Source organism: Sapajus apella, unplaced genomic scaffold (assembly GCF_009761245.1).
Source record: "Sapajus apella isolate SASKATOON/1434 unplaced genomic scaffold, GSC_monkey_1.0 scaffold28, whole genome shotgun sequence".
Taxonomy (NCBI): Eukaryota; Metazoa; Chordata; class Mammalia; order Primates; family Cebidae; genus Sapajus; species Sapajus apella.
Window position 1 is genome coordinate 5,666,409 of NW_022436968.1, and position 13,519 is coordinate 5,679,927.

The 13,519-nt window shown below is 37.0% G+C and overlaps 1 protein-coding gene across 2 annotated transcripts; it reads left to right on the plus strand.

Annotated features, from left to right (window-relative positions):
• Positions 1-937: 937 nt before the first annotated feature.
• Positions 938-13,196, plus strand: OSGEPL1 (O-sialoglycoprotein endopeptidase like 1). 2 transcript variants are annotated; one of them, XM_032292660.1, is made up of 9 exons: positions 938-1,495; positions 2,591-2,828; positions 6,548-6,935; positions 7,757-7,961; positions 8,038-8,186; positions 9,103-9,233; positions 9,355-9,426; positions 11,104-11,210; positions 12,668-13,196. In XM_032292660.1, the coding sequence occupies exons 2-8, from the start codon at positions 2,611-2,613 to the stop codon at positions 11,180-11,182; spliced, it is 1,242 nt and encodes a 413-aa protein (XP_032148551.1). In that variant the 5' UTR covers positions 938-1,495; positions 2,591-2,610; the 3' UTR covers positions 11,183-11,210; positions 12,668-13,196. The 2 variants fall into 2 exon arrangements, with proteins under 2 accessions (XP_032148551.1, XP_032148552.1); XM_032292661.1 differs by having other exon boundaries at positions 939-1,495; positions 6,553-6,935.
• The last annotated feature ends 323 nt before the right edge of the window (positions 13,197-13,519 follow it).

Here is a 13,519-nt window from a genome sequence, read left to right on the forward strand (position 1 = left end):
CACCTGCTGAATATAATTGAATTGTAAGAAAAATAATAATTGATGTGACAGGTTTTTATGTTCAAACTGGATTCCAGTGTATAACAGAAATAACCTCTAACTTGCCATATGTAATCAAACAATATAATTTTTCTTAAACTTTAGGTTTTAAATTTTTTTTTCCTTTTTTAGACCAACAATTCACCCTAGAGAAAATGTGAGTTATTTTATCTTCTAGCAGTTAAGAAAACAGACTCCAGTGCCAGATGGCCTGACTTCTAATCCTAGCTCACTATTCCTAGTTGTGTGACCTCCAAAGCACCCAAACTCGCTGGCCCAGTTGCTTGTAAAATGAGGACAATAACTACGTCATGGGATGGTGAAAAAATTAATCTACAACAGTGCCTGGTACACCGTGCCCCTTTATTATTATTGTTATTGTTACACATAATTGAAATTTTTGAAAAACATAAGCTCCACTAAAAAACCTCAACCATATTCTGGTAATTATTTACTTACTTCTTCTGTATCTACCTCTAGACTCTACTCTGACTTCCCAACATGTTATGGGATTTACTCATCTTTTATACCCAGAGCTTCACAACGTGCAAAGTACAGGTATATATGCCAGCCCTGTACAACAGTGCATTCTAAGATCCTTGCTTACTGAAATCTTAAATACCAGCAAGGGAGAAGAAAGACTCTTGGAATAAATCTGTTCAAACAATGGTAACAAGTTCACAAACCAATAAAAGAAAAAAAAGCAGGTGCAAGACTGAAAACATACCATGCTGAATTTCGTGTACATAGTAAGAACAATATGAAAATAGGATTTTTTAAGGTAACAGAATATTTACCACCGACTTAAAAAAAAAAAATTATAAAAACAAGCCAGCACCTTTCTTCGAAGTTAACTGGGAGTAACGATTTACACTGTCCGACCAGAAACACTTCCGTTCTTTCGGACACCGCCCCCCCCAACCCTTGCCCCGCTAGGGGGTGCCGCTAGTTTCCATCCTATTTCTCTTATGAAAGTATCAGGTACCCCACCCCTATCTTTAGATTTGGTGATAGTTCCCTTAAAAATGGAATGAACAATCTACCCCATCCTTTTCTCACAATATCAACTAAATTCCAGCAAAAGGCAAAAAAAAATTCTTTTTATTGTAGCTTAGTGTTTGCAACTTGATGTGTAGTCAGACAAACCTGTAATCTGTCTCCGCTGATCAGTCACTAGCTGTGTCATTCTATGGAACTCCCATCAACTGCAAATCTGAAGAAAAATGCATGCGAGCACACAGGACGTTTTGGGCAAAGACGGCCTTTAAGCTTTTGTTTTTACTAAGAATGCCGCTCTCTAGTGAAACACCAGCCAGTTCTGGAAGGGACCCGGCACGGTGTTGATGACATCACTTCCGAGCGACAGGTTCGGGCTTTCTCCTGCAGCAATACGGGCAGTCGACAGTCTTTACTAGGGAAAGGAGACAAGTGTTAGCACCTGCTCCCCAAGAGGAAGGTGGGTGAAATTGCTCACTCTTCACCGCAATGATGGTGTGCACCTGGAAACGCGGTTCCAGTTCGCGCCCTTCGCTGCTTTATAGCAGACCAGAGAACAGCGCTACCTAAGTCACGTGGGTTCACCCTGCAGCTTTCTTGGCCCCAAAGCGTAGTGCTTTGCACGGTCCTCCTTGTCCAGATTTTGTTAATGCAAATCTAATTCCTCTAGGGTGTCCTGTCTGTCTGGGCTGCACTGCCCGCAACTGTCTGCAAGTAGGTCGCTCACCTCGAATCCCTGGGATACCCTGTATCCCTTTAGTGTGGTGGAGAAACGACCAGCTTTAACACCCGGAAAGTTTTAGAACGGATGATTTGGGGGCATAAAATTAGGTACTGTACTTCGCAGTGTGAAAATACTACTGTGCTTTAGTGATGGGCTATTAGTTTTGGGGAAAAGGATTTGGGAAGATGCTTGTTATGATAAAACCTGTAGCAAAAAGTGGAGTTTTAATTCCAAAGATTATAATTAAAGATAAAATAGGTATTAGGTTGCAGTCATTTTAGTCGAAATATTTCTTTGAAGAAGAGCTTCATGAGAACACTATTGTTTATAACCCAGAGACTAAATCTGATGTGTGTGTGTTTATGTTAACTCTTGTTTTTGAACCAAATGATCAAGTTTTATTTTAAAAGGTATTTTTAGGAAACAGAATACATTAACAGTATTTTTATCTGCTCCATCTGCCTTTGTTGTTTGATTCTTTTTAGAAAATCCACATTTTGTCTTAATTTTAGCTGTCAAAAATAAATAGCACTTTTCAGAGGACTCTATCAATTATTGTACTGTAATATTAGCTGTTTTAATAAGAAGTCCTTTGGAATGAACAGCATGCAAGTAATGAAAAAATTTTATATCTGACCCGTTTTCCCTCTTGAGGAACATTATATCCACTCATAATGTTATTTATATTCACATGTTGCTATATATCCTTTACAAAATTTTGGTGATTTTTACAGACTTTCCTGTAATTCTGTAAAACTATATATTGAAAGATTAGCAGGCCAATGTCAACTGCAAATAAGAAGTTGTTTTGTTTCTGTAATTCTTTTTCAGGAATTATCTATAGAGTAAGTATGCTAACCTTGAATAAGACAGCAGGAGTTTTTAAACCATCAAAAAGGAAAGTTTATGAATTTTTAAGAAGTTTTAATTTTCATCCTGGAACACTATTTCTTCATAAAATAGTATTGGGAATTGAAACCAGTTGTGATGATACAGCAGCTGCTGTGGTGGATGAAACTGGAAATGTGTTGGGAGAAGCAATACATTCCCAAACTGAAGTTCATTTAAAGTAAGTAGACATTATCTTAGTCATTTCCACTTTTTTTGGAAAAAGTAAAATGAAATCATTTTTTTCTATTTGTCATATATAAAAGTTTTCAGGAGCTACTGTCTTATTTCTTTTTGCAAACACTTTAAACAACTGCTATAGAAAACCTCAGACACCTCATCCTGGCTTTTAAGAGTCTTCAGAGTGAGGTCCCAACCTTAAGTAATCCTGTTGCCAAAATAAACTAAGCTCATTCTCAGCTTCAGTATTTATCAATGATTTTCCTTCAGTAATGCATTCCTTCTTTTCTCCACTTCTGTGTTTCATGGTCTCAGCTGAAGTCCTAGGAAAACTGAGTTAATCACTGAAAAAAAAAAACCCTATTCATATTTATACATATACGTTGTGTTAGTACTTAAGTAAATTATAATAAGCATAGAATGGTGCAAGGATTATAAACTGAGATGTTTGTAGAGGACCACCAGGAAGGATACCCAAATAAATGGACAAGATATAAAGAGGAAAATGTCTGGAGGAGGTCACTACTCAGCTCTAGCCAATTGCCATGCAGGAATGCAGGACTTGTGTTATTAGAGTATCGTAATTTTTAAGAAAAAATGGAAATCCAAATTTTTAATGTCACATTTTGAGATTTTTTAAATTAGTAGCTAATTCAAAATATATTAAAATACTCTACAGATGAGTATGTCTTTAAGCCATCAATTTACAACATCTGAATCGTGAAAAAGCCTGGTATTTTGAAATCATAGACATGTATTTGAATCCTCAATTAAGCACTTAGTAGTGGCTCTGTAACTGTAGGCAAGTTCCGTATCCTCTCTGATTCTGTTTTCACATCAGTAAAATATGAAAATTAACATCTGCCTCATAGAATTAGGGGAGGGTGGCATTAGAAATAATATATGTGAAGAGGCAGATTAAGCCTCAAACAATATGCAGGAGGGACTGTGCTGGATATTAATAAGGCACCATGAAGTACTGGAAAGTCCTTGGCTTCAGGAAGCTTAACTTGATCATAGAAACATGATGTGTAGACCTACAAGGAGAATTAATAGTAAAAGGCAGCATAAGGTAAATATCAAACAAGTGGTGCAAACAGTAACTATTACTCCCATGTCTCAGCTTCATAGTCCTTTCAGTTTCTCTCAAGTGCACTGAACTTTTGAACATGTAAATGTTAATGGCATAGAAAGGACTACCCTGACCACTTTATCTAAATTCGATTCTGTGTCACCATACTCTACATATATACTTTGTAATACTTTTACAATTTATACATTTGCTCATTTATGTATAATCTCTCTCAGTAGAGTCTAAGTGCCATGGTGACAGAAGCCATGTCTATATTAATCACTATGCTATACCTAGTGCCCAACATAATGTTTGACACGTCACAGGTGTTCAGGGGCCTTTTGTTAGGCCTTCAGTAAATGGAGATGGAAAGAATATTATAAGTTGGCTGTGTTAGTTCATTCTTGCACTGCTCTAAAGAAATATCTGAGACTGGGTAATTTGTAAAGAAAAGAGGTTTCATTGGTTCATGGTTCCACAGGCTGTGCAGGAAGCATGGCAGCATCTGCTTCTGGGAAGCCCCAGAGAGCCTTTACTTACGGCGGAAGGCAAAGTGGGAGTAGGCATCTTACATGACAGGAGCAGGACAGAGAGAGGGGTGAGGTGCTACACACTTTTAAACAACAAGATCTCATGAGAACTCATTCACTATCACAACACAGTACCAAGGGGAAAGTCTGCCCCCATGATCTAGTCATTTCCCACCAGGCCCCATCTCCAACACTGGGCATTACCATTCAACATGAGATTTGGGCAGGGATGCAGATCCAAACCGTATCACTGAGTGAGCATTGTCAGCAAAGGCAAAGAAGTGAGAAAGTGCTGGACATTCAATTCAGCTAAAGCATAGGTCACTTGAGGAGACAAATAGGCTTCAGTGATACCATCCACCTAGCTCATTTCAGCATGTTTTGAATACCTATAGTTGCCAGGCAATACTTGGGGCATTTGGGGTACAAATATGAATGACACACATGACCCTTGCCTTTGAACTGCTCACCATATAAGTAGGTTAGAGTGTAGGCTTATATAGACTCTTGGCTATATAGCTTCAACCTCAATGATTTCTCTGCCTCTTTGTTAGCTTTGTTCCCTAATCCACACTCCATACTGTCTACAAATCATAGCAAGACAAAAATACATTGTTATTATTCTTTGAGAATAAAGCCATGTTCTTATTTGGCCCTAGTGTTTAGCATAATCCCTGGATGATAAAATACACAGAAAAGGCACAGAAAGGAAAGGAGGGAGGCAAGACAGAGAGGGAAGAAATGAGTGACAGGGAGAGAATCTGGATTTGATGTCTCCCAAATTCCACAAAACTAAAGGTTTTGAGTAGGGGAATAACGGGTGGCACTGTGCTGTAGAGTATTCTCTGGCAACAATATAGGATGGCCTCTAAGAATCAAAGGACATAGTTAGGAAAGTGCAATTAGAGGACTGCTGAATAGACTGAGATGAGGGCTTTTGAGGCTTGGCAGTGGGAGTGGTGATAAACTTAAATGTGGAGAACAGAACGAGGAAGAGAAAGGAGGTAAAGATGAACTTTGAAACCCGAGGGTTATTTGATGCTGCTAACAGAGATGAGAGAGATAAGAGAAAAAGTAGCTTTGAAAAATAAAGGGAAATCGTATTACAGTGTAGATGTGCTGAAATCAGATCATTTCATTCATATCCCCCTCACTTCCTGAAACAATATTTTAATTATTCAGCAAATATTCATTAAATGCACTTACTGAGAAGTTTCATTTCTACATATAGAACTAGTAGGTTTTGCAACATCAAATATTTGAAGATTTTTTTTTTTTTGAGACTAGCAGTGCATTTGGCAGACTCTGTATTTTATTGCTCTACTTCTCATATTGTAACTCAGTCACATAGCAAATCTGTTGCTAGAAAATTTGCCTCAGTTCTTTACACTTGACGTTTGGAGTGGCCATCCATTGTCCTACATGGACTAAAAATCCAAATTACCAGTTCTGAACACCAGATTCCCAAACTGTATTTCAGGATTGCAAGCTATCTGTCTCCTGCTGTGACCTCAAGTGGAATGTGTTTTAAAATTAGCTCATCTTTATAAAACTGTCTTCATGTTTCTCTGTTAGAATTTCTTTTCTCCCAGTCATTCCAGCTGAATAGCTGAACAAACTTTGATGCCTTAGTCCCCGACCCTTATATTCAATTAGTTATTGCAGTTCTCAAGGTTCTCTGTCCCTTTCTTTCCACTCCCGCAATCACTCAGTTTAAGATATAATCACTTTACACAAATACTTTTGCAGTAATCTCTCTTAAAATCTCCTGTCAGCAAGAAGATTAATTTTCCTTAAATACAGTTTTTTTCCTGTCCTTCCCATGCTCAAAACTTGTGTGGAATGCTTTGCAAGATTGTTTTGGTGATTTCATTAAACAACAAATAAATCCGTGGGAGTTTGCTGTGAATAAGTTGAAAAAGTCAGAAACATTATCTCCTTGATTACTGCATACTGAGTTCTAACCATAGTGTGCTACATTAGAAGGTACACATTAGAAAATACTTGATTTACTCAGCTATATAATGATTAACTTGAGGACATGCCTTTAGTTATATTTTCATTTTTCTTCATTTTTACATTCTTAAAACTACAAAAAGCTGTCTTTGTTTCTTTCAGAACAGGTGGAATTATTCCTCCAGTAGCTCAACAGCTTCACAGAGAAAATATTCAACGAATAGTACAGGAAGCTCTTTCTGCCAGTAGCATCTCTCCAAGTGACCTCTCAGCAATTGCAACTACCATAAAACCAGGACTTGCTTTAAGCCTGGGAGTGGGCTTATCATTTAGCTTACAGCTGGTAGGACAGTTAAAAAAGCCATTCATTCCCATTCATCATATGGAGGCTCATGCACTTACTATTAGATTGACCAATAAAGTAGAATTTCCTTTTTTAGTTCTTTTGATTTCTGGAGGTCACTGTCTGTTGGCACTAGTTCAAGGAGTTTCGGATTTTCTGCTTCTTGGAAAGTCTTTGGACATAGCACCAGGTGACATGCTTGACAAGGTAATTATTTAAGAATTAATTTCTCCATTCTTTTTTGTTATGTTGTACATTTCAACTAAGTAGCAACAGATGTGCTACCACCATTCATCTAAATATTTCTGAATGATATCTTAGTAAACTGAAAAAAATTCACATATGGTAAGAAAAAATAAAAAGTAGTACACAACTTTAGAATTCTTTCTTAGCCCTTCCTAATAAAATGGTAAGAGGTTAGTATCTATACATAAAGGCTGAAATAGTTGGCAGATACAGTTATATATTTTGTCAAATAATATATGTGAAGAAAAGTGCTTTGTAAACTAACATACTGCAAAAAGGTAAGAGAATGTATAAAGATTAACATAAGGACACAGAGTTCTATAATTAAATCACATAATTGCTGACACCAGAGACACATAGGGTTTTTTTTCACCCTTTGTTTTAGAATACTGCAGAGGCTACTGCCATATATATGGGGCCAAAACAAAACAAAACACTGCTTCCCACAGTGAACTGATAGGAAGAAAGTACAGGGCAAGTTCTTATTGCTGATGTTCGTCATTAAGCAGTCACTGTCAACTTCAAGCCTATTTTCCAACCCCAACAGAAGAGCAAAAATAGACAGGGGCAGTGATTGGCCTCTGTTGTTCAGGTCATCATAAGGAACAGAGTTGTCTGCTTACCTGAATATCAGCTATAGTCTATATTTCTCAAAGTATAGCATGTTTTATTCATTTGGTGGTGGGTGGGGGTTGTTAGCAGTTTTCAATTTATTTACTTTGCGTCTTTTGGTTTCAAAGTATTTAATTTTATGACTCATTAAAAAAATATTTTTTTGATAGGTGGCAAGAAGACTTTCTTTAATAAAACATCCAGAATGCTCCACCATGAGTGGTGGGAAAGCCATAGAACATTTGGCCAAACAAGGAAACAGATTTCATTTTGACATCACACCTCCCTTGCAACGTGCTAAAAATTGTGATTTTTCTTTTACTGGACTTCAACACCTTATTAATAAAATAATAATACAAAAGGAAAAAGAGGAAGGTATATTCCTAATTAATAAAGTTGAACAGATAAATATTCCTGGATTGTTTCTAAAAATACCTGCTCATTTCTGCAGGTATTGAGCAGGGACAAATCCTGTCTTCAGCTGCAGACATTGCTGCCACAGTACAGCACACAACAGCATGTCTTATTGTGAAAAGAACACATCGGGCTATTCTGTTTTGTAAGCAGAGAGACTTGTTACCTCAAAATAATGCAGTACTGGTAAGTTTTATCTCATTTTATAGTAATAGTTACACTTTGCAATATGTTGCTTTTTTCCCAAGACCTTGACCTTGTGTTTAGGTGAACAGATCTTTATGCGCTATGCTAGCCCTGACAGTATGAAATTATGCAGGATAGGAAGGACTAACGCTATTTCTTGTACTAGTTTGACAGCTTCACGAGACATCTATATAGCTTCTATAGCACAAAAGTCCAAAATCGCATCTTCTTCTTGGATTTAAAAGAGGGTTTACAATAAAGAAAGCAAATGCAGTAACTGCTCATTATTTTTAGAAAAATAGGCAGATTTCCTTCATCCTTTAATGAAATCCCTTTTTGTTTTTAAATAAGCCAGTCAAATTTAGCAGTGGGAGGTGGTACAAAAACTTTCATGAAACACTAATGTTAATAAGTTCTGATAACCTATTACCATTGTACCAGCCGAAATCCTTTCAATTGTGCTTAAAAACCTTGATAAACATCCTGTTTAACTGTATCTGAAACTTTATTCTTTTAAAAAGTATAAAGTGGGACAATGTTTAAATGGTGGTAATTCATAGATGGAATTTTACATGGATATCAAATAATAATTTTTTAAGAGTTATGTAGTAAGATGCACAAAATAAAAAATTCAAGGTCTAAAATAGTAGTTTACTATGATTGTAATTATATTAAATATTCAGACGAAAGGTGTGAAGAAAATATACAAAAATGCTAGTAATGTTTCTATGCTATTAGAATTATTAGTGATTTTTTCTTTCTAAATTTTTATTATATAGATATATAACTTGCCCATTACCCATCTCAAAATGAGATAGTTAATTATTGTATAATGTTGATATTTTTCCCCCAGGTTTAATTAACAGCTTGATTCATATCCATGTATGATAGTTTTTGGTTTTCTCAATTCCTTCAGGTTGCATCTGGAGGTGTTGCAAGTAACTTCTATATCCGCAGAGCTCTGGAAATTTTAACAAACGCAACACAGTGCACTTTGATGTGTCCTCCTCCCAGACTGTGCACTGATAATGGCATTATGATTGCATGGTAGGCCACAAGATATATGTGCTTCACTCATAATCATGTAAATATTAATTGCCGTTTTATCATACTAAACCTTCCTTCAGATCTTGGAGCTATTGATTTTATTTTAATGATTCTTATTTAGGAACGGTATTGAAAGATTACGTGCTGGCGTGGGCATCTTACATGACATAGAAGACATCCGCTATGAACCAAAGTATGTGGTACCATTCATGTTCTTTATGCAAGTTACATTACTTAAGTCAAAGCCTGAATTCTGCTTTTATATATGAGGTTTTCATTGACACTCTTGTGGTACTTGAAGGAAAGTGACATAAATGTCTTTCATAAACCTAGTTGAGGTTGATACTGTATAAGAAATATTTTTGCTACAGTATTAAATTATAAAAATCTTGACCAGTTTAGGTGAATTAGAAACAAGCCATGAGTAAGAGTGATGAATTCCCTCCTGTGGAACCAGAGTGGAAACCATGTTCATGGCCTGGACTTTTGCAATGTCAAGAACATCTCAAAACCAGCTAACATGCTGGGAAATTTAAGGAAAACCTGCAGAAAGCATTCAGGTGTGAAAATGGGTTGGGATTATGCTCTTACACAGGCAGCTGAGAATTGGCCAAAAGATAGCTATTTCCTGCAAGCCTTATTTCCTCTCCCAAATCAAAATTCCAACAAATAGCACAGTTTTTTCTTTTACTATTTTTTTTTTTGGTGAGACAGAATCTTACTGTGTCACCCAGGCTAGAGTGCAGTGGCCCATTCTCAGCTCACTGCAACCTCTGCTTCCTGAGTTCAAGTGATTGTCATGTCTCAGCCTCTTGAGTAGCTGGGATTACAAGTGCACACTGCCATGTCCAGCTAATTTTGTGTATTTTTAGTTTTTGGGCTTTGCCACATTGGCCAGGCTGGTCTCGAACACCAGACCGCAAGTGATCTACCCACCTTGGCCTCCTAAAGTGTTGGGATGACAGGTGTGAGCCACCATGCCTAGCTGGTTTTTCAATTTACTATATAATTCTGTTATAAGTTAATTCTGGAATAGTAAAAGACAATTATTTTCATAATCTAACATAATTATATTTTAAACATCTTTTCATCTGATGTTTTAAAACTTGACAGCATTGGCCAGGCACAGTGGCTTATGCCTGTAATCCCAGCACTTTGGGAGGCTGAGGTGGGCAGATCACCTAAGGTCAGGTTTTCAAGATCAGCTGGCCAACATGGTGAAACCCTGTCTCTACTGAAAATACAAAAAATTAGTTAGGTGTCATGGCGGGCGCCTATAATCTCAGCTACTCAGGAGGCTGAGGCAGGAGAATTGCTTGAACCCACAAGGTCGAGGTTGTAAGCCGAGATCGTGCCACTGCACTCCAGCCTGGGTGACAGAACGAGACTCCATCTCACAAAAACCAAAAACAAACAAAAAAATTTGTCAACGTTATATTCCATAACTAGATAGTTGTGCTATAGAGAAGAACCTATAGAAACCTGGGACATTTCTAAAATGTGAATGAATGCAGGTTTGACTTTAGCTGTGTGGTAAAAATGTTTTGCCTTTTTAGTTTTGTAGAGATTTATAAGATATTTTCCTTATTTTATATTTTACGTTTTAACTTATTTATGTACAGTATTTGAGAACAAGAAAACAGATGTTCTCAAAAAAAGTCTCAAAATTTAGATTTCTTATTAATGAGGCTAGCTTTCATTATCCTGACTTGAGGGCCCACTATATTTGTATGCATTTAAGAATCATCACCACATATGATGAATTATACAGTAGATACTTATACTGTCAGATTTCTAAGCAAATAGTCTGTAGAACTAGTGATGGATCATGAAGCAAATAAATAATGTGATTTGTCTGGTTCTGACGTAGATGTCCTCTTGGGGTAGACATATCAAAAGAAGTTGAAGAAGCTGCCATAAAAGTACCGCGATTAAAAATGAACCTATGATTTTTGCTGTTCAAAAAAATCCCTACAGGTAGTATTAATGTTAAAATTAAGTTTTTATTGTTTTGTGTATCAAATTGTAGAAGAAATATAATATTAATTATTCATCAAGACTTTCTTTTGTTATTTCTTTTTCTTACGTTTGATATTTTACCTGCTCTTCTAAGATACTGTAATGTTAAAGTCTTACAAGGGAATATAGTCTTTTTTTAATTATTAAAAACCAAAATAAAACATCTTTTGAGAAAGGAATGTATTGATGTTGGCAGGTAGAAAGAAAAACTTTGAAAGAAGTACAGTAATTTTGCTGAATCCTGGCCCTGTATCATACGGGCCTAGGACTTTCCCCCACTTCCTCAAATCAGGATAGGAGAAGCTGTTTCTTGACTTCTATTGAAACATGAACCTGACTTTATAATGAGAAAGTAATTTTATTTTGTTGTTGTTTGTTTGTTTTTTTGAGACAGAGTCTCCCTCTGTCACCCAGGCTGGAGTTCAGTGGTGTGATCTTGGCTTACTGCAACCTCTGCCTTCTGGGTTCAAGCAATTCTCCTGCCTCAGCCTCCCAAGTAGCTGGGACTACAGGTGACTACCACCACGCCCAGCTAATTTTTTGTATTTTCAGTAGAGACGAGATTTCATCATTTTGCCGAGGATGGTCTTGAACTCCTGAGCTCAGGCAATGTGCCTGCCTCAGCCTCCCAAAGTGCTGGGATTACAGGTGTGCGTGAGAGAGCAATTTTAGATCAATGTCATACAAAGCAGACATTTCCAAATCAAGACAAAAGCTGACTTTCTCTAACATAATATGTTATTAATTTTAAGAGTTTGCTATGGGCCGGGCGCAGTGGCTCATGCCTATAATCCCAGAACTTTGGGAGGCTGAGGTGGGCATGAGGTCAGTAGTTGGAGACCAGCCTGGCAAATGTGGTGAAACCCGATCTCTTTAAAATACAAAAATTAGCCAGGCATGGTGGCGTTCACCCGTAATCCCAGCTACTTGGGAGGCTAAGGCAGAAGAATTGCCTTAACCCAGGAGGTAGAGGTTGCAGTGAGCCACAATTGTGCCACTGCACTCTAGCCTGAGTGGCAGAGAGAGACTCTGTCTCAAAAAGAAAAAAAAAAAGAGTTTGTTATTAGGTATGCTCTCTGGAGTAAATAGGATATCTGTGCATTTTTTAAAAATCCGTATAATTTGAGGTTTTACAATTTTAACATGTAAGTAATCCCTGAAGTATGTATTGTACACTTTAGTTGTCCATATACTTTCACATCAGTTATTTGAGAAATTGTATATAATCAGATAGAAATAAATGTGGGAGTTTTTTTGGTTAATTTTTTTTGAATCCAGACTTTGTACTGCAAATTTCATAAGCTTATCACTGTTTTTCTGCCTTGATTGAAGTAACTAAATGTACTATTCTTTGAATATAACCCTCTATATCTGGAGGCCTTTCTCATACATAATTTTTTTTTTAATTTTTATAGACGGCGTCTTGCTATGTTGCCCAGGCTGGACTAAAACTCTAGGCCTCATGTAATCCTCCAACTTCAGCCTCCAAGGGCCAATTTCTCACACATCATTTTTAAAAAGTAAAAAACATAGAGTAATAAAAATAATCTTTATGGGGGGCATTGTACTTTAGGAGAAATAGTACACATTTTAGGAGTGGTAAGATGGTCTGGCTAGGCCAAGATACTCAGGAAATAACTGGAATTGAATGCAGAGAAACTTTGATAACCTGATAATAGTTCTAAAATACAGTCTTGAGCACACCTGAAACCAGTTTCAGAGCTCAAAAGTTGCCCTCTAAAGGCTTTTAAAAATATCTACAGAAGCTTAATATATCCATTCTTATGAATTCTTATCCTTAATTGTGCTGGATAATAGAATTTATCATTTGAATATGTATTGATTTCTAGTATAAAATATACAATTTCCCTCCACATTTCCTGTATTTTGGTCAATCCACCAGAAAGTTGTGACTCAGCACTATTAAGATAATTTAGAATTAAATACGAAGATTAAAGAGGTCTCTTATTTTTCAGTGGTTAAGAACACAAGCTTTGGGCCAAGCATGGTAGCTCATACCTGTCATCCTAGTGCTTTGGGAGGCCAATGGAGGAGGATCACTTGAGGCCAGGAATTTGAGACCTGTCTGGGCAACATAGCAGAGATCTCAGCCTCCTAAGTAGCTAGGACTACTGGCCTCTACCACCACACTCAGGAAAACAGAGACCAATGACCTGTAGCCCTAGCTACTCAGGAGGCTGAGGTGAGATGATTGCTTTGAACCCAGGAGTTTAAGGCTGCAGTTAGCTGTGATTGCACTGTTGCCC